Below are 21,884 nucleotides of genomic sequence, written 5' to 3' on the forward strand. Positions count from 1 at the left end.
GAAGCCATTCCAAATTCGGGTTTCTGTGCTCATACAACGCCCAAAAAACGCTGCATGAGTGCCAATAACTACTGAGAATACGTAATAATAAATTAATAATATCAGAAGCCAATAGAAATAAGACTCTGGACGTTAATTTTCAGTTTCAGTCGCCTCCCGCCAATGCTAAAGCGAGAACCATCCGTGATCGTACACGTGGTTGTACATGTGAGAATGAGGAGGCACGGAAAGAAGTTCAAGCGACGTGCATGAGCACTGCCACGTTGTTGTTCCCTTTTGCAGTGCTAGCCCACAGGAGCCAGGCGTCTGTCTCTCTCTCGGCTCCGTTGTTCATAAATCTACCTCAGACTCAGAGTGATTTTCGATCATTTCTTTTAGGGTTTCAATGCCCTTTCGATTTTAGTGACCGGGAGTGCTTTCCTCTAAAGTTATGAGTCTTATGACTGATTGGAGCTGATCTATCGGAGGATTCTTATATTAGTTCTGGTCCTCGTAACTATAATTAAATCCTCGAATTGTAAGAAAGATTCCGAAACTGTTTTCGTATGGTTGCCATTCCCAGTAAAGATTGATGATTTAAGGGAGATACATGCATCCGTACGAAGGATTTCAGATTCTAAGAGATCTGATTCATTTATTGAACCGCTGATAAGCCAAATCGGGAACTAATATCGGGGGATTAGCTCTTAATACGATTTTTCTGAGTTAAGAGTTTGGAAGGAGGATCCAATCAGTTGTTGTAATTAAGATTGGTAGATTATCTGTGTTCATTCCTTTGTTATTATTACCATTATTGTTGTTGTGCTTTCGTATTTTTTTTTTTATCTGTAGAGGATACATTGATCTTGATTTAAAGCTTAGTTTAGCTCATGCGGAGGGGCTGCGGTGTTTCTATGCAGTTTTGTCGTTGACGAAAACGAAGTTCTGGTATTTGACGAACACGAAGTTCTGGTCGTTTATTTTAGATGTTATACAACGCTAGATTAAGGAACATAATCGTTCGAGTTGGGTTTATTAGGACTTTTTCCAAGGGGAGAGTGCAGTTGACGAAGGATCTTCGGGGGGCTTTGGATGGCAGATTGGGATTAGCAGATCTTTCCAAACGCAAATTCAAAGGAATTGTAAAGATGATGGTTGACACAGGTGAATCTGCTAAAGCAGGAGTTATTGTTGATGTCCTTCCGGAGAAAGAAAGTATGGAGGACAGTGGCTATGCCAGCGGAGGGTGGAGAAGGTACCTTGTTTGTTTCGCATTGCTATTATTTGCATCTTACACATGTTAATTGTTAAATTTCTTCTGATTTTCGTTGTTGTTGTTGATATTGCTTGATGTTGTTTTGTCCTTATGATCTTTGAGAAATGCAGATAGATGTAATTTTTTTTCTGTTGCAGCTTCCATCATATTACCTGTACTTTCTGCTTTTAATGGAAGTTGGCTCATGATTAAAATGACATGGTCAAGTAAATGTGTCCTACAGAAGGATCATTAGTAGGGAATTTTGTTCAACAGGTCTTTTGTGCAAAGTTCCCATGAACCATGGTTTTCAAGGCTTCAAGGGGAGGTTAGGCGACAGTGGGGTGCATAGTCACCTAGTTGCCTAGGCGATGGAATTTTTTTTTTTTTTTTAAACTTGAATCCTAAGGTAGTTCCCTAGGTTCCTTAGCAACTAGTAACCATCATTCATTAATAATTATCTATGATTTTCATAAAATCTAAACGTCATATTCAAATATAGAAAATCAACATATTCATGAGAAGAAAGAAGAAGAAAGAAAAGAAAATTCATATTACTTGTTCAGGCATTTACTTTTTAAGTTTTTGAGGGATGAAGACAGCATGCATCAACATGTGTGTTGATTGAACCCTAACAAATAACAAAATAATAAAAGAAATTAGTATATAAATCCACAGAATGAACATTTTAGTTTAACAGTGTTTATTTTATTATTATATTTTCAAAATATTAAGAATATAAAAGTATTTCGTTGTGATATACACAAATTAGCTTGGTGATTAAGCAAGGTGATCCTCCATGAGCACCTTGTTGCCTAGGTGTCACCTTGACAACTATGCCCATAAGATATACTTCCACATGCATGCACATACATTCAAGCTAGGTGGTTTTTAAGCCATTAACCATTATAAAGAAATTGGTGGTGGAAGGTGACTCGAGCCTGGTTATTAGGTGGCTGCAGAAGGAAGACTTCAGTTTGTGGAAATACTTGAATGAGAAAAAGAAAATTAAACATTTGACTCAAAACATGGAAGTTCAGTTTCAGTGGACTAAAAGGTGTGCTAATTCCCTGGCAGATTCTTTGGCTAAGCAAGGGGTGGGAAGAGCTTTTCTTTTCTGGGCAGCTTTGTAATGTGAAGTAAACTTTTAGGGAGATTTAAGAGATTTTACCCCTCCCTCCCGTTGTATCCTCCTTTTTAATCTCTTTATTAATAAAAGTTTCTGTTATCTATAAAAAAAAAACCATTATAAAGATATCCACTCATTACCAAAACTCTTTTTTACCATTGTTGTGGATAAAAAGGATTGAAACATGTCAATGGGGAAAATGATATGAGATATATAGGGAAAAAGGATCTGTTTGGAATGTGGATGCATGGAGAGATACCATGGAAACTAATCAAACATATGTTTGATTAGGTTTGAAATGTTATCCACACTTTGGTGATTGAAATGCCTCAGCTCATCTAGAAGGTTAAATGCTAATCAACCATGCCCAACTAGAACCACATAAGCATTGCATGTGTTACCTTATTTTGGCATGAATTCTCCTATCAGGGTTTTTATTTTCCTAAGTTTCATGTAGATCTGGTTTGGTAAATTACCCAGCCTGCATCAAATAGGAATGTATATAATTTTTTTAAGGTTTTGTTTATTTACTTAAGCTCCATAACATCCCTAACTGAAGGCTTTTGTGCAAATCCTAAGCTACCAGTCAATGACCAACCAAAGCTACCTAATAGCTCAAGTGGAATGTTGCTATAAGCTGTTGATTAGCATTCATTATATAGATTTCTTTTGATCTAGATGATTTACAATGAAATGTAGTTTGTCTTGGACTTTTACTTACATTAGATTACTTTAGACACGCTATCTTTGGGATATGGATATTCTGCATAGTAATCTGAGGTCATTATCAGCCTTCAGTTAATTGCTAGATCCTATTTAGTTGTCAACAAGTAATAATTGGAGTGTTTTTTCTGATTTTGGATTCAATATTTCTGCTGTTCTTACTCCTCTGGAAGCTGATAGCTTTTCTTTGAAAATTGCCTTTAAATTCACAAAAACATTTCATGAATAATGATGAGAAAATTTCCTACCTATAATCTGGGTAATGAATGGAGGGAGGCCAAAGGCTAGGTCCCTGTGAGGTTTTCATGCCCTGCTTTGAATGTTTTATACTGATAAACGATGTTTGTTGATTTATGATGTCCAACTGATTATAAAAGGTGTACCATTGCCAGGGAACCATGCTCATCAAACTGAATGTAGAATTCCAATTTCATACCCGCTTTTCTCTTCTTTCTAAATTACCATGCCCTCTTCTCTTTGTTGGTGTGATAATTTGTTGCTAGATTATATATAGCTGTTGGCGGTGTAGGGAATATTGTTGAAAGGATGTTTACTGTTTGATCCTTGGGTATGCGATTTAGACTATGTTCCAGGACTAGTGGTAGAGACTGGACAGTATGTAAAGCATGCTAAGATTCATCCTGTTCTTATTGCATGGCTTGTTTTTGGCAGTGCATCTTATGACATCACATCAGTTCGATTCTTTCTTACTTGAAATTAATTCCTAGCATTCCTATTACATGCTTACTCTGGAAGGCATGACATAAATGGTTACTCATATTTTGACTGATATGACAGTGAAGATGGGAAGCTGAGCTGTGGCTATTCAAGTTTTATGGGGAAGAGAGCTAGCATGGAAGACTTCTATGATGTTAAAATGTCAAAGATTGGTGGGAAAAGAGTCTGTCTGTTTGGGATATTCGATGGTTAGATATTTTCTGGTCATTTGATTTAAGTGAAGTTATAGTCTTGAGAGTTGAGTCTAAAATGTGATAATCACAACATGAATGCAGAATAACAGGATGCATGGTGTAGATATGTGTTTTTTTATCTTACCATGCTATGGGTCTCACTGAGATGTTCAAAATCAAAGATTGGTGTATCACTGAAAGGAAATCATGACCCCCCCCCCCAAAAAAAAAAAAAAAATCCAACTTATGATAATTATGATAATAAGAAGGAATTTGAATTGGTGTGTGGTCCAAATCTCTTTCGTGTGACCTGGTGTCTTGATATTCTGTTTGGATGGTAATTACCTTCTTAAGGGGTCATTGCTTGGTGCAATGTTGAAATCTTGGACTGACAAGCATGACAATGTGGGTTCAAGTCTGAGAGTGGCCACTTTGTTCCAAAAGTGCTGGAGGTTAGGTCTATATCTACTTTACCCCTCAAAAGACCCATTACATTGGGTAATGGGCTTTTGTGGTAATTACCATTTTTTTGTCTTTAGACTATAAATTATACTGCAACCTTTTCAAAATAGAATTCTAGATTTGATTATGATATGTCATGACAGGTCATGGTGGTTCTCGTGCTGCTGAGTTTTTGAAGGAACACCTTTTTGAGAATCTCATGAGGCATCCACAGTTCATGACTGATACGAAATTGGCTATAAGTGCGTTCAAGTTCTCCACTATCCCACTGCTATAAGTGTTTTCTTAGTGCTGCTACATGCTTACAGGCCTGTAGAAAATCTGTCAATGGTAATGATATGGTGCGGGGATACCATCTTTGAGATCAAAAGACACGGAAATTGCAAAATGGTTTTCTATGCTCTTTTCTGATCAACACTTTCTTTTTCTGACAAGGAGAATGGTTAATGACCTCAGAAGGAACTTAAGGGACCTAGCCCAGTACATAACATCATAAAACTCTTATTCAAAATTTTAAAGGAGTAAATACTTCAAGGGCTTCCCATAACTTTTAGAAGGTCTTGATGCCAAACAACATAAATTTAATATTGTTCTTTTTCTCGTTTCCTGGAAAAGCCACTGATTCTGGTCAAGCTGGGGGTTTCCAACCCTCATTTGAGGTTAGCTTCTTGTCTACCTAGGAGTGGCACTATTCCAAACACTTGGAATAGATATTCTCTTATTCCACTATCAAGGTTTGTGAGCCCATGATTGGAGTCCTGGGCTTTAATTCCTTTCACGACCCCAACACTGCATTTGACTTGCAAAGAAAATGAATGAAAATAAAATAGAAAAAGAAAAGTAAAGAAGTATGGGCAGTTTAGCTTCTTCTCATTCTTCACTTTTTCCTTTGCTTAGGCCTTCATTTGTAAAAAATAAAAGAAGTCGAAGAGAACTTACCTTCCTAGTCTTAACTTTCTTTTCTCCTTTGGTTTTCTTGTCAGTCAAACAAGGCAGAGTCTATTGTTTTTATATTTTATTTTCCTTTCTTCCATTTTTGCAACCAAATGCAGTTTAAAATTTAGGAGGAAGATTATTGGGTTAAGATTTTACGGGCTCCTGTGCAGAACACTGTTTATAACTCATTAACTTTTGTTTTCATTTTTTTTGGTGAAACTGGGCAAACTTGCAGGTGAAACATATAAAAAGACTGATGCGGACTTCTTGGATGCTGAAAGAAATACTTGCAGGGATGATGGCTCTACAGCCTCAACAGCAGTTTTGGTTGGCAACCATTTGTATGTTGCAAATGTTGGAGATTCACGAACAGTGAAATCAGAAGCGGGAAAAGGTTCTCCTCATATCTTATATTTTCTATTCACTGGTTTAAAGGAAATTTACCAATAACCTAACAATAAAATATAACGCTGGAAGTTTTAATTCACATATCGAATCATTCAAAGATATTTTTTTGAGTGGAATTTCAATTCAATTTAGTTAAAATGAAAAAAAAAACCAACATTGATGAAGGATGTGGGAATTGATATTTGAAATTATACTTATCTTGGATGAAGGTGTGCAATTAGATTTTCCTTTGCACTCATGGCCGATAATAGTAAGGGCATGCACATATTGATGAAGGGGTCCAGAATCCAGATTACTTCCTTTCTGTGTTTTTATCCCTGCAATAGTTTAAATTCTCTTTGTCATGTTGATCAGAATACACTGCTCTGCTGATAATTTTATTGAGCAATGAAGGACTGGTTATACACTTCAAGAAGCTATTCATAAATGATAAGCCCCCCATCTGAAATACATGCACATAAAAAGAATGATTAGATTGTTCGTATGTATCACATATTCACATAGGTCTAAGGCCCCATTCGCTTTTCGGTAAGTTACTTACCCATGTTCTTGAAACACTTAACTGGGTAAGTGCATTTACCCATGTTCTTTTTATTTCCCAGGTAAATAAGGCAATGACCATTTTAGCCATAAAAATCCATTATTAAAAGGGGCATTTTTTCCCAAGTGTTGGAAACTTTCCTCAGGAAAAAGTTTGCTTGGTCCCTATATAAATCTGGAAAGAACATGGATTTCTTGGTCAATCCCATTGACCAACTGTCCCCCCTCTCAAAATCCAAAAAAAGAACGCCCCCTTAAATACCTCTCTTGAAGGCATTCAAGTTGTGCAAAAACGATTAAGGTCCTTGGTTAAAAGAGGGCAAAAATTCAATATTCAGCCTTATCCTGAAAGGACATTAATGTTCCTTAAATTCAAAGGGTTTGAGGCACAAGGATTTTGTTTATAGGTGGTATTTTGTATTTACCATAAAGGATGATATACTTATATCCAGTCTTTTTGATCCTCTCGACAGTGTGGCCGGCCAGAGATAAGAGGAAGAGAAGAGAAGAGAAGAGAAGAAGAAGAGAAGAGAAGAGAAGAGAGGAGAGAAGAGAGGAGAGAAAAGAGGAGAGAAGAGAGAAGGTTTTGCAATGTAACAGTAATGGCGGCGCCAGTCTTTATTTTACTATATATAGGGCGACAGAAATAACAAGGGAAAAGACCCTTGTGCCCCTGAGTACAATAACAGACATAACAGAAATAAAAAACGAAATAAAAAAAACTTTAATTAGCCAAACAGGCCCTAACATCTGCAACTAAGTTATTTTAACATTATTCTAACACTCCCCCTCAAGTTGGAGCATAGATGTCAATCATGCCCAACTTGTCACACAAATCTTTGTGCCACACATGATGAAGACCTTTGGTGAAGATATCTGCAAGTTGTTCTTCCGAGCTGACATATGGTGTACACACTTCTCCACTTTCAAGTTTCTCTATGATAAAATGCTTGTCCACTTCAATGTGTTTCGTCCTGTCATGCAGAACTGGATTAGCAGCAATATTGATGGCAGCTTTATTGTCACAGTAGAGTGATGTAGGATTGCTTACTGCGAAACCCAGTTCACCTAATAGATTTCTTATCCACATGATTTCCGCAACCCCATGAGCCATCGCTCTATACTCTGCTTTAGCACTGGATCTAGCCACCACACTTTGTTTTTTGCTTCTCCATGTGACAAGGTTTCCTCCTACAAAGGCACAATACCCACTGGTAGACTTTCGGTCATTGACTGCTCCTGCCCAATCTGCATCAGTATATACTTCCACTTTTAAGTGACTGTGTTTCTGGAACAACAAACCAGCTCCAGGAAACTTCTTGAGATATCTCAAGATCCTCTCTGCAGCCTCAAAGTGAGTTGTCCTCGGGCTGTGCATGAATTGACTAAGGACACCCACTACATAGGCAATATCAGGCCTGGTCATAGACAAATACAAAAGTCTCCCCACGAGTCTCTGGAACATCTTTACATCTTTCAAAAATTCTCCCTAACTGTCTCCCAAATGGTGATTAGGTTCAATAGGTGAATCAGATGGTTTTACCCCCAACTTGCCTATATCTTCTAGTAGATCTAGTACATACTTCCGTTGGGAAATAAAGATGCCCTTGTGAGAGCGGGCAACATCAATTCCAAGAAAGTATCGTAAGGGGCCTAGATCCTTCACCTCAAATTTAGTGGCTAAGAATTTTTTTAGTCTCTGGATTTCAGCCTCCCAATCTCCTGTGATCACTATGTCATCCACATACACAATAAGAGCTGCAATTTTACCTTCACCTCTTTTCACAAACAGGGTATGATCTGACTGGCATTGTTTGAATCCCATCTGTTGGACTGCTAAATGGAACTTACTAAACCAAGCCCGAGGTGATTGTTTCAACCCATATAGGGATTTTTTTAACCTGCACACCTTTTGTTCACTGCCTTTGGCACAAAACCCTGGGGGTTGGGTCATGTACACTTCCTCTTCCAAGTCACCATTCAAGAAGGCATTCTTGATGTCCAATTGGTGAAGATCCCAGTCAAGATTTGCTGCCAAGGAAAGGAGAATCCGGATAGAGTTCATCTTCGCTACTGGAGCAAAAGTCTCTGCATAGTCCACTCCATATACCTGTGTGAAGCCTCTTGCTACCAGTCTAGCCTTGTACCTTTCAATAGTTCCACCAGCTTTGTATTTCACTGTGAACACCCACTTGCACCCCACTGGTTCCTTCCCTTCAGGAAGATCTACCAACTCCCAAGTACCATTTTTGTGTAAGGCATCAATTTCTTCCTACATTGCATTTGTCCATTTAGGTTTTGACAAAGCTTCTGCCACGGTCTTTGGAACGGGGACACTATCCACAGAAGAGAGAAAGGCACGGTACGAAGGTGAAACATGCTCATAGGACACAAAATTAGAGATAGGATGATTAGTGGTACAAGATCTAACACTATTTCTCTTAGCAATAGGAATATTAAGATCATTGGTGACAGGGGAATCAACATTTAAAGGAGCAATGGGAGCAAGTGTACCTGGCTGATGAGACGGATCTGCCTCGGGTGAATCCGATGGTGTTGGTTGCATAGTGTCCGGCTCCACGGCTCTTGAACTCTGCTGGCTCTTATGGCGACGATGAAAAACCTGGAATGGAGGAGGATCGGGTAAAGGAGGTAGTTGAATCTGAGTCGTCGCTTGTTTCTCCTCAACCCTATTCTCCCCCTGAGGAGAAACCGAGAAGAACGGTTGACTCTCAAAGAATGAGACATCAATGGAAACATAGTACTTGCGGGCAATGGAATCATAGCAACGATACCCCTTTTGAGATGAAGGGTAACCAAGAAAAACACAAGGAATAGCCCGAGGGTCAAGTTTACCACGAGTAGGTGACAGGTTGTGGACAAAACAGTGACACCCCAAAACACACATCGGAATGGTGGACAGCGGGGCTGTAAGGAACAAGAGCTGATGTGGGGCCTTATACTCTAGTAGCCAAGAGGGCATGCGATTGATGATATATGTCGCACACAATACTGCATCTATCCAGAACTGTTTTGGCACATTCATATGAATCAGCAAGCCACGAGCAACTTCAAGAAGGTGACAGTTTTTTCGTTCAGCCACACCATTTTGTTGGGGTGTCCTGGCACAAGAGCTTCGTTGAAGTGACCCACTCGAAGCGAAGAACTTCGTGAGATCACTATGGAAATATTCCTTTGCATTGTCCGACTGGAAGATAGAATTTCCGTTTGAAACTGAGTGAACACCATGCGTTGAAAATCTTTCACAATTTGTGGCACTTCATCTCGAGATCGCATAGGGTAAACCCAAGTGTATCGAGAATAATCATCAATCAAAGTAACAAAATACTTATAGCCAACCGCAGTAGGTAGAGTAACAGGGCCCCAAACATCAAAATAAATAATATGAAATGGAAATTCAGATCTTTTATTTCGTAAAGGTAAAGAACTTCTACAATGCTTACTCAACTGACAAGTTTGACACTGTAACTGACTCACTGACAAGGACTCAAACAACTTTGGGAACATAACTTTTAACGACTCAAAAGAAAGATGACCTAAACGACTATGCCATAAATAGGCCTGACTCTCACTCGACGAACTTGTGGACTCAGTCGCCACTAGACCAGCATTATTCTCTAACACGTAGAGACCATCCACCATGCTTCCTCTACCAATCGTCTTCCCTGAGGTCAAATCCTGAAACACACATGAAGACGGAAAAAAAGTGATTGAGCAGTTCAAAGAGTGAGTAAGACTACTAATGGACAACAAATTAATAGGTAATTTCGGAACGTGCAGGACATTAGGAAGAGTAAGGCCAAGTGGGAGAGGTATGGTGCCTCGACCAGCTATGGTAGAAAAAGAACCATCAGCCAGTCTTACCTTATCTCTTCCAGAGAGAATGTTATATGTCTGAAACAAATTTGACTTACCGGTCATGTGATTTGAGGCTCCGGAGTCAATAATCCAAGGATAATCAGTAGTATGAGATGACACATGGAAGGCTGTGGCATTACTTGATGTAGACGCAAATGAGGTAGGAGTAGGCTCAGAATCCACCTGGCGGAGAGTCCTACCATACAATTCCAAATGTTCACGGAAGGAGTTGATAATATCTTCCTTAGGGTTAGAACCGGGATGTCTCTCCTGAGTTACGGAAGGACTAGTCTCTGTTGATGCCATATTAGCTGAGTTATACCTTTTTTGATTCTGCTGGCCTGGTTTTTTGCCTTGATCCGGTGCTGACTTACCCAAATCCTGTGCCCATTTAGGTTTTCCATGGAGATCCCAGCATGTATCTTTCGTGTGTCGTGTCTTCTGGTAGTGAGTGCACCAAAGCTTGCTTTTATCTTCTGATTTTTTCTGAGTGTCACCCCTTTTAAAGCCACCTCCGACATTTGTATCTGAATTTCCCTGGACAGCTAGGGCAACTGACTCCCCTTCTACACCATTTATCACACTTCTTCTGCTTTCTTCTGACTGCACCAAGGCATACACCTCCTGGACTGATGGCAAGTCTTTACTACCCAAGATCTATACCCTGATGGACTCATATGACGGATTCAGCCCTAGGAGGAAGGCAAACACTCGTTGCTGTGATACAAGTGACTTATAGGCCTTTGCATCTTCATCACACTTCCAATTCACATTCTAATAGTGATCAAGTTCTTTCCATATTGATGTCAAATCAGAATAGTACATCAAGAGACTCCTCTCCCCCTGCTTGCAAGTAGAAGATTCAGCTTGTAGTTGATATATCTTGGCATAGTGTATCTATTTTGAATAAGTGGACTTCGCTTGTTCCCATATCTCACAAGAAGTTTCAGCCCACATAAAAGTCTTCCTTACTTGTGGCAGCATTGAAACCAAGAGCCAAGACATCACCATACTGTTCTCTTGGCTCCACCTATCATGCTCAGCACTTCCATACTTCGGCTCCTTTACTCTCCCATTGATGTATCCTATTCTCCCCTAGCAGTGATGTAGAGTTTTATTCCCCTAGATCACTCAAGGTAATTCAGACCATCAAAGGGAATAACAGCCATGGGAAAGCTCATATCCATTCCCCCACTCACTCCATTGTGGCTCCCTGAGATCTCTGAAGTAGCAGAATTCTCAGTTGACATGGTCAAGCAGTTAATCAGTCCCAAACACCGGACTTAGGACCCCTCCTTACTCCACAAAACAATGCTCCACTCAGTTCACACCCACACACTTGGGTTTAACAACCAGGTTGAGTACAAACAGTACCAAATTCCTGGACAAAAACTGAGGAAATATTCAGCAGATTTCAGACCTGTATAGTTTTAACAGTCCCCACCTACCAGAATTCCAGAATGTCCAACAACCACTAATCAGCAGGAGAGATCCTTCTTACTTATAGTCAACTCAAACCATTGAGAAGACAGGTCATCCTTGACCTACAGTTGTCGTAACACATGAACAGGATCACACGATCCAAGAAAACTAGGGTTACACAGGTTCAACAGCATTCAGCCGCCCCAGATTCATAGGGTTTTCACTCGGCACATACCAAGGAGGGTAAAGAAGAGAAAAATAGGGAGAACTGTACCAGTTGTAGCTATTTTGTAGTTCAGAATCAGATTTCTGTTCTGCTAGTCTGTTCGATTTGTTCTTTGGGTTGATCGATCTTCTCTCTTTTAATCAGCATTCCCGCTCTGATACCATCTCGACAGTGTGGCCGGCCAGAGATAAGAGGAAGAGAAGAGAAGAAGAAGAGAAGAGAAGAGAGGAGAGAATAGAGAAGGTTTTGCAATGTAACAGTACTAGCGGCGCCAGTCTTTATTTTACTATATATAGGGCGGCAGAAATAACAAGGGAAAAGACCCTTGTGCGCCTGAGTACAATAACAGACATAACAGAAATAAAAAACGAAATAAAAAACTTTAATTAGCCAAACAGGCCCTAACATCTGCAACTAAGTTATTTTAACATTATTCTAACAGATCGTTTCTTGTACATTGCTACACACATTAAAGTGTTCTGGTTATACATTAAAAAGAAAATTATTTTCTGAGGATAAGGATTTCCCTTTCAATCTTTTTGCTATTTTCTTATTTTTTTTTTCTTTTATTTTTTTTTATCTGTTACTAGTAATGTTTCTTGAATAAAGTTTTTACTGTGGTTTATTATCTAGTCTTAATCATTAGGGTTGGGTGCTTGATACTAGTTCTGATGTTCACCATATATTTGTTTATAAAGGTGGTGAAAGAGGTCTTGTTAGGCTATGTTAGGGAGTGGAGCATTGGAAATGTATGCATAAAATGAAATTCATGGAGACATGTACGAACCGAAGGAAGAAAATGTGTTTTTTCTTGATTTTGCATTTATGTGTGCATGGATTTCTCATGCTTTGTACCTTGATAAATTGGTGTCAGCGAAGACCTTGAAAGCTAATTGTTCTTGTACTTCTTGAAGACATTCTCTTGCCCTTTTGCTTTTCCTCTATGCTCTTCTAGCTGGTTATTAGTTCTGATTGATGTTATATGCATTAAAGGAATAATGGATTTTAACTGAAGTTCCTGAAGATAGTCCTTGTTTCTTCCTCTTTGTCAGCTATACCTCTATCTGAAGATCATAAACCAAATCGAACTGATGAGAGGAAGAGAATTGAAAGTGCTGGAGGGGTTGTTATGTGGGCAGGTGAGACCCTTGTCTTGAATTACTAATTGAAAGTGCTGGGGGAGTTGTTATGCAGGCAGGTAAGACCCTTGTCTTGAATTACTGGTACTCTTCTCTAGCAGTTAGGTTCTTTTGGTTGTTTAACTGCAAGGACAGACTTGCACAATCATGAAACACCACTTGCAATTTGCAATTGATGACATGCACTTGGGGTAGTTACATGATGCCTCTGAACTTAGGATTAGTTATTGCCAAAATCTACCATGGATTTTGGTATGATTCCAGGGAACCAATTTTGGTTATTCTCATGTTCCAGATAATGAGATTTAACTTTGCATGAATGAGAACCGCAAAGTTTTCCGATTTAATATCCAAACTTAAATGTCTTATTAGTTTTTTATATGGCGATAATAATCCAATCCATTTCCATCTTTTTTCGTGCTGTCAAAAAATAAGTAGACCATTGAATGGTGATTATAATCATCACATACTTCTTTATAATGGAGGGACCATGCAAATGGACCTCCTTGCTTCTCATATTGACGCCCATTGGTGGGCTGTTTTGATGTCCTAGGTGATTGATGTCATGGAGTTCCTTTCTTGGTTCTTGCGCTGTCATTAATGTGAGGCTAGAATCCATGTTTCCCTTAACAATGTGATATCAAGGATTGAGTTTATTGCATTCTTGGGATTATACTGGCATCATCCTAATTGTCCACCAAAGAATGAAGGGGGAAGAACCTTTCATAATCACACCACATCTGATTGAAGACCAACATACTTGCCTTGTGGTGTTTTGGAGCATGGTTAGAATTAGACGTGCCAGAAACATAGTAGAGAGGGTGAGGAAATAATTTAGTTTTCAACTCCAAAAATGGGTTAAAAAGTGTTGAAAGTTCAATCTTAAAAGAAAATTGCTACATGCATGTTTTATGTGATTTTTCTGTAAAGTAACATGGGGAACTCTGCCTCTATCACCCTTTCACTTCCTCCCTCCTCCCTCTCTCTAATTTAATTGGGTCTCTTTTTTGAAAGGCGATAAAGTATTGTATTATATTACTATGAGGGTGAGACATCCTCAGACTTTACAAAATGCTAAACATGAAGCGCTGTAGCATATAAAATACATCCCCAAAAAGCATCAGAAAATGATAGAAAACCAACCTGCCCTAATGGAGTCGATTTTAATCCCAGAGAAAAGGTGTAGAACTGAAACCCGACAATATCCAGAGAGGAAACCTTTCCTTGAAAGTTGAAACACCTTATTATTCCTTTCCTTCCATACCCCCAGCTTACTGTGAATGGCAAAAAATGCCACAATTTTTTCTTTGATAGAAAGCCCCCCACTATCCATGAAGATAGTAAATCTGCCACTGATCAAGAACAGACCCATTGCCTAGAAAAAAAGTTAAGGAAATGACTGGACAGGCTAGAGAAGTAAAAGGACAATGAATAAGCAAAAGGTCAGCAGACTCAAGTGATTCCCCACAAAGGCAACACACATCACATTGTTGATGATCAACCCCTTCTTCAGTAGCAAATCCACGGTTTGGATCTTATTCCATCCAGCAGCCCAACAAAGAAAACCACCTTGGATGGGGCCTGGGCTCACCAAATCCAGCTCCAGGGAGTAGCTTGAAACTCACCAACTGGCATCTTATAACAATATTTAGTGGAGAAAGATCCTGAAAGCTCTCTCACCCAGATACGGGAGTCCCTTTGCTGTGGATTCAACTGAAAAGCCTCTAATCTTTTCAATAGCTCTATGACATAACCCACTTCCCAATCATTTAAATTACATCGAAATTTAGGTGCCCACACCTACTGATAGCCAACCCAATCTGTACACTTTTTCACTAACTTTTATTTGTTGTCTGCAATGTTATAACGACCAGGACATACAGAACAAAGAGCCTGGTCAGAACTCCAAACATCAGTTTAGATGAAAATCTGCTCTCCATTTCCGGGTTTCAACTGGATGTTCCTGTCAAAGGACCTGCTTTAAGTTCATCACCCCCTTCCACACAGAAGGACAATAAGATCGAACAGGCATGAGGGTTTCTGTTAGGACCTGTACCAGGCCCATGACTACAACTATGGGCCATTCACCCATCACGTGCAATTTTCCCACCACTAAACAGGTCGATTATCGCAGGGCACATGCACCATCTTCCCAGGAATGATTCCAGACGTAAGATAGAAAATCCCATGTAACGACCTGAGCAGAATATATAAACTCTTATCGGCCATGTAATAAGGGGATATCAGAAAAACCCTTTTCAATTCATCTCTTTATCTTTTTCTCTGGAGGTCGGTTCCCCTCAAAGGAACCCTGTGACAGGCAGAACCTATTACTTTCTCAATCCATAGGGGACGGTGCTATATTTTCTGCTTATCACCTGCCTCCATAACTGATTGTGTTTTCTCCCAAACCGCCATAGCCTTCTTCTGAGTAGCCCTTTATTCATTACTTTTAGCTTCCTCAAACCAGTACCTCCCTTGGCTCACAGATTTTGTCCCACTCCACCATGCGATTTTTTTTTCTCTTCATTTGGTCCTTCCCAGAGGAAATCCCGAAGTAGCTTTTCCAGTGTAGCTTCAATTGATGTTGGAATTGTGAAACAATGACAGGTAATAAGTGAGGAGATTGGATAAAACACACTGAATAAGAATAAGAGTAAGCTTACCCCCTTTGACAGATATCTCTTTTCCATCCCAAGAGCTTTCGTCTGAAATGCTTGATGACAGGATCCCAGATGGCTATGGAGTTGTAGCCAGCCCCCAATGGAAAAGTCTCAGATACTTTGTTGGCAGAGAACCTGCCCAGCATCCCAGGGTAGAAGCTAACTCATTGATTTGGGGAACACCCCCAACAGGAATCGGCTGACTTTTCTGCAAATTAATCTTCAAAACAGAGGCTGCCTCAAAACAAATGAATCTGAGAAAAAGCAAGTCATCGCTCATGTGGAGATCATGGTATTGTCTGCAAATTGCAGCAATGCCGCGGTTGGACCTGAATCACCAACAGGGAAACCTTCGACTCCCTCAGCTTTCTTGACCATCCTGCCCAAGGGATCAACAACTAGAGAGAACAGCAATGGGGAAGGGGATCACCTTGCCTCAAACCCCTATCCCCGGGAAAAAAAATCTAAGGAAGCGCCACTAATTGTCCTCCTCAAGACTTTAACTGGGTCTTATTTATACTGGAGTGAAAAATACATTATTTTGTTTTATTTCTGTCAAATTCTGCCCCTTCCCTTCCCTTCCCTTCCTCTCATTAGGTGGGATTTTAGCATGGCACTGGTGATGTTTGTAGAAAGACAATCATCATCATCATCATCTAAGACTAAGCCTTATCCCAACCATATGGGGTTTGCTACATGAATCCTGTTTCACAATTCCATTCTGTTTAATACCATATCAATTGTTAAATTATGAGTGCTCAAATCATTTTGTACTACTTCAACCCATAACCTTTTCAGTCTGCTCCTAGCCCTTCTATTCCCTTTAACTTATAATAGATTGCTTCTTCTTACAGATACTGTGGTTTCTATGCACATGATCAAACCTTCATATTTACTTTCTTTCATTTAATCACCTATTGGAGCTACTCCTAGGTTCCTTCGAATGACTTCATTTCTGACCTATCATTTCTAGTTTTTTTTCACTCATCCATCTCAGCATATGCTTCTTTGCCATACTTATTTTTTGGACATGTTTCTCCACTGCCCAACACTCTGCCCCATATAGCACAGTTGCCTTATGACTGTTTTATAGAATTTTCCTTTTAATCTAAGTAGTATTCGCTTCTCACATAAGACTCCATACATACCCCTCCATTTGCCCATCCTACTTAATTCTATGGGCAACATCCTCCCCAATTTCTCCCTTGTAGAAAGAATGGTGAAGACAAAACCCCGATTTCTTCCCTTTGGTTTTCTGTTGTGTCTGACACTCCATGGCCATGTCAACAAATACTTTATGACTTGTCAAAGAAGACAGAACACTTCATGTTGTTTCCCCTTTGTTAAACTTACAGGTAATATGTTTCAAAATAATGTTCATGCATATCCACTGGTAACTTCTTGTTTGTCAAATCTGTGTGTGCTTTGTCTTTTTAAGAAACACAAGCTCATTTATTTTTCTATCCATGTGGTGGGGTGTGACAAGTATTCCAAGTGGTTGGAATTAAGGTTTAGTTGAGTTGAGTTTATGTGGTGGTATGTGGACTTGTTGTTCAACTGGTGTAACTGTCGGGGTTCATGCATGATGAAAGATTATGTGCATGGGAATTAGGAATGTACCACTCTTTCATATTTAAGCCTAGTGCTTTTGATCGGTACGCTTACAACATCATGATGTGCCTAGATCACTTCACCTCTGATTCAGAGACCCTCTTGACAATCTGGTATGTTTTTAAATGTCCTGGGAAAATGCAATACATCCAATTATACATTCATACGGCTGGCCCAATTTCTTGTATTTTGTGTATGTATGTGTGTTTGCACATGCATGTGCATCGGGACTGCTGGACTGAAACAGAGGGAGTTGTAAAGTCCAGTTGAGTATTCCTCCTAGATAGAAATTATCAACTAAGTTGTTTTTTTTTTTTTTTTGTTTGGGTTCAAGACTCGATTGATTTCTTCCTGTTATTTAAGCAGGAACATGGAGAGTTGGAGGGGTGTTGGCAATGTCCCGAGCTTTTGGTGACCGCTTATTGAAGCAGTTTGTAGTGGCAGAACCTGAGATTCAGGTACATTAAAAGTCTCTACTCTCTAATCTCCCATGAACTAACCTGGTGTTGTGTCAACTTAGACAAACTTGGTATTTATAGAAAATTGATTTAGGAGAATCAATTTTCCTTGTATTATGATTTTCTTCTTCCGTTTTGGTCCCATTATGTAGTAACTGATGCTTATGACTTTAAAGATATTTATCTCTTGTTTGATCAAAAGATGTTTATCTCCTGTTTAAAGGTTTTGACTTGTTCAAATGCTTTCAAAAGAGAAGATAAAAATGGTTTAATTAGAAAATGTGGGGTAGGCAACTGTGTCTGAGGAAATTTCTTGTGTATCTCATTGCTTTTTGTTGGTCTTGACACTTATTTTATGGATTGGCTTGAGGGATTTTTTTGATCAATACGGGTTGAGTGAATTAAAGAAGCTATGAATGAATTACTTGTGGAAAGTGTGGAGGGATGATTTCAAGGTTGATTACCAAAATAAGGATATATTCTCATATGACAATACGAATTTTGTCTGAATAAACTCTGCCTTCCTTGACAATATGAATGCTACGTGCCGTGTTTGACTAGGCCAGCTTTCAAAAGATTTTCCTCTGTGGATTACATTGAAATCAACCATTTTGGCTATCCATGAGGGCTTGAATATTGCAAATTAGATCGGGTGCATATCTAGCTGATTTATGAGATGCTCTATAGAGTCAAGGGTTGATGAAAGCATGAATAAGCTGCATGTTGAGCACTTAAGCTAGAGTTCAATATTTAGTATTTAACTACATGATTTTCTATGCAATTGTATATTGCTAAAGTTCTAGCCAATTAACTATAACTTGCATTTAAATTTATGGATTGAGTGCCATGTCATGTGATTGCACATCTTTCAGGAACAGGAGATAGATGATAAATTTGAATTCCTGGTGATAGCTTCTGATGGGCTATGGGACGTGGTTCCAAATGAGGTCAGATTTTTCCCTTTGAATTCCCTTTGTGAGTTTGAAAATTTGGAGGAATGTATGACATAAAGGTGTGTTTTCCCCTCCAATTGGGGTCCAATAATTGGTTTTTTTCATGTTAACCTACGATTTAATCCTTTTTACTAATTTCTATTAATTGTTTTGGTACACTAATTTTCTAGGCTTTAGTTATTTGGTGTGAAGGCTTAAGGATTTTTTTTTTTATTTTTGATAAATAAGCCCTAAGGAAATATTAGAAAAAGGAAGAAAATGGGATGGTAATCTCTCATACAAGTGCATCTGCACTAATTTCTTAACAAAGGAATGTATACGAGGAAGTTATTTTTTGGGTTCGACTATGATACCAGAAAGACATGATTGCCAGAAAAACTTACAGCCGATCAACTGGTATCATAAAAGAGGTGACCAATCAGGTGGTATTCATGACAATTCACGGGTGGTTTAAATTTAATTGGTCAAAGCTCTTCCGGTACCATGTCTTTCTGGTATCATAGATTTTCCCTATTCATTTGTCCATGCCATATTTTCCACTAGCATTTTGTAATTTAAAAAAAATCTAACTAAACAACCAAAGTTTCAAGGTTTTGTGTATTATTTCTTGCTATATTGGTTTTTCCTGTTCAGTTGATTCAAAATTATAGTAAATGTATCTGTGCCACTATTTTGCACACTAGGATGCTGTTTCCATTGCAAGAACTGAAGAAGAACCTGAGGCAGCTGCCCGGAAGTTGACAGAGACTGCATTTACTCGTGGGAGTGCCGACAATATTACATGCATTGTGGTGAGATTCCACCATGAAAAAGAAGATTGCAGTTCATCCTTGAAGGCAGGGGATTAGAATCGATCGATCAGCTCGTTTGATGTTGACAAATTTCATATTTGAAAATTATGGGTGGGAATCTGTCTGTGCATGCCTGCATGTTGAAGTACAGGTATTTTCTTTCTTTTCTCGTTTCTTATTTACCTTATGTCAGTGGTGTGTTCCTTTTTTTCCCCTTTCTGGGTGTTCCTCAGGGAAGTAGGGACTGGGTTCTCTGACTGTTTTTAAAATATTGTGTATAACCTCATTTTGGTCATTCAGATATTGGCCGCCAAGGAAAAATTTTGGCTAGTGCAGGTATCTCTTTTTTCCTTTATCGTTTCTAATTTTTGTACGTCCCTTTCATTTTTTGCATTTCTGCTTTCTGGGTGTTCCTCTCTCTTTGTTGGCAATGCAATTTCATTTGTACTAGTGCAAATGCATTTGAGTACAAATTAAAACAGCATAAATATTGGATTACTTTCGGTTTGGGTTTTACTTTGCCTTAAGTTTTATTTATTTTTTTACTTTGCGCTTCAATTAAAGAAGAGTAAAATTCAAAACAAAAAAGAATCAGTATTTGCAATATAACTCATTTATAGTCCCATACTTTTGCACCAGTACAAATGCAAATGAAGTTACATCGCAAACAAATTAGGCCTTTGGGAAGTAGGGACTTGGGGACTGGGTGCTCTAGAATCTTTAAATATTGTGTATAAATTCATTTCGTATACCATTTGTCTGAGTCCTTCGCTTCTTGATTGAAAGATAAGCGTGTGAAATTGGGTTTGCTCCTCAAGGAGCGTGTTTGACACTAACCTCACAGCACATCGCAGCCCTGCATTAGGAACATCTTGTGACAAGTGACAAAATCAAGTATGATAGATGTTCTCACTGCATGACTAAAAGCGCTGTGAGACGTGCTCTGTGAGGAGCAAACCCGGATTCAATACAAGCATCCTAATGATATATTTCTTTGACCCACGCCACTTGTGCCAAATTGACTGACGTTGGGCAATTTACAAAAGGGAGAATGACCAATCAGCCCAGATCAGAATTTTATAGTCCATGCATCTTGACCGTGAATTGATGTCAAATTCATGGCATTTCCGTTTACAAAATGCCATTAGCCCGTTACCTATCTCGTTCAGATTCAATATAACCATAGTAGAAGATTTCTGTTCACTCTGCCATGACAACCTTCCTTGAAACACGCTCTCTCCGCTAATGGAACCAAAGCAGGGTCGTCTTTCTCATCTCCCGTGAGCCAAACACACTGAGTTCCATCATTTCATTGGTAATGATGAAATTCTCATCTATTGTGTTGTCTTCATCCTGACTCATTGTAGATGAACTGAAAGAGGGTTATCTTTATCTTTTTGGTTTGCAGCAGCTGAATTGATTATTCATCTCGGTGACCCAATGTGCAAAATGAACGGTGGTGAGAAAAGATCATAAAGATTAGTTCCTAGGATTAGGAAACTTATGTCCCGTTCCTCCAATGCAGATTTAACAATTAACAGTTGCTTGTATTCTATTAATAATGATTGAAGTTTTCCGGCGAGGAGCCAGTCACACCAGTGAATTGGAGAAAAGATGTAGGGCTGTCAATTGGTTGGGTCTGGGTTGGACAGGGTGTTCCAGTCCTGTCTTGATTTAATTGAAACAAAATGATAAACCCCAAACCATACAGATTATTTAATTTGGATAATCGGGTCTGACCCAATAGACCCAATTATATTGACACCTGTATTTATTTATATAAATAACAACTCAAATTTTATTTTTAAAAAATATATAATCTTAATAAAAATGACAGTAAATTATTTATATATTAGTAAATCAAGTGTTTTTAACTAAATCTATCGTATATATTATCTAGCAAATTTAATCCTTTCAGATATAAAATATGATAAAGATACAAAAACTATATATTATTGATAAAATAATCAGTTCAGGTCTGAATCGGTTCAGAACAGGCAAGAACCATAAACGAACCAATTATTAATTGGTGAAGATAAAGTCCAATAGTTTTAACTTTTATGATGAAAGTGTATTTTGTTGAGAAAATTTCGCTCCTTGCTTAAATGATAGAGACACAATCAGTATTTACAAATGCTTGGATTTTTAATTTAAGCTGACGTTCAACCTGATTATGTCCTTTTGCATCAGCCGAATGCATGAAAGCCTTCATTTAAAAGGAATAATAATTAGAACATCTCCCGTGAATAATAATTGATAAGTACGGGAGATGTTCCCAATGCATGATAGGATGAGCATGTGAAGCACCAGGTGTGAGGAGAAGATCCGTCTCCATCCACCTTGCATTGGGAACATCTCATGTGAATAATAACTTATTAGTACGGGAGATGTTTCCAATG

The 21,884-nt window shown here is 38.7% G+C and overlaps 1 protein-coding gene across 4 annotated transcripts; it reads left to right on the forward strand.

The window, feature by feature from the left end:
- Window positions 1-267: 267 nt before the first annotated feature.
- LOC104603992 (putative protein phosphatase 2C 52) lies at window positions 268-20,001 on the forward strand. Of its 4 annotated transcripts, none has more exons than XR_016084049.1 (10): window positions 268-752; window positions 900-1,234; window positions 3,885-4,012; window positions 4,603-4,701; window positions 5,631-5,789; window positions 12,923-13,009; window positions 17,650-17,741; window positions 18,614-18,688; window positions 19,378-19,636; window positions 19,786-20,001. XR_016084049.1 is itself a non-coding variant. In XM_088901141.1 (10 exons), the coding sequence occupies exons 3-10, from the start codon at window positions 1,128-1,130 to the stop codon at window positions 19,540-19,542; spliced, it is 912 nt and encodes a 303-aa protein (XP_088757267.1). In that variant the 5' UTR covers window positions 612-752; window positions 900-927; window positions 1,019-1,127; the 3' UTR covers window positions 19,543-20,001. The 4 variants fall into 4 exon arrangements, 2 of the variants coding, with proteins under 2 accessions (XP_088757266.1, XP_088757267.1); XR_016084050.1 differs by having other exon boundaries at window positions 363-927; window positions 1,019-1,234; XM_088901141.1 differs by having other exon boundaries at window positions 612-752; window positions 900-927; window positions 1,019-1,234; window positions 19,378-20,001.
- Window positions 20,002-21,884: the final 1,883 nt, after the last annotated feature.

Source organism: Nelumbo nucifera, chromosome 3, assembly GCF_055504915.1.
Source record: "Nelumbo nucifera cultivar China Antique chromosome 3, China Antique-T2T, whole genome shotgun sequence".
NCBI classification, from domain to species: Eukaryota; Viridiplantae; Streptophyta; class Magnoliopsida; order Proteales; family Nelumbonaceae; genus Nelumbo; species Nelumbo nucifera.

Bases quoted from the DNA above. Each gene is read 5' to 3' on its own strand.
- LOC104603992 (XM_088901140.1), top strand. From the start codon at position 966: ATGTTATACAACGCTAGATTAAGGAACATAATCGTTCGAGTTGGGTTT. The intron at 4,013-4,602 runs GTTAGATATTTT...ATGTCATGACAG, and splicing joins TCTGTTTGGGATATTCGATG to GTCATGGTGGTTCTCGTGCT. The intron at 4,702-5,630 runs GTGCGTTCAAGT...GCAAACTTGCAG, and splicing joins TGATACGAAATTGGCTATAA to GTGAAACATATAAAAAGACT.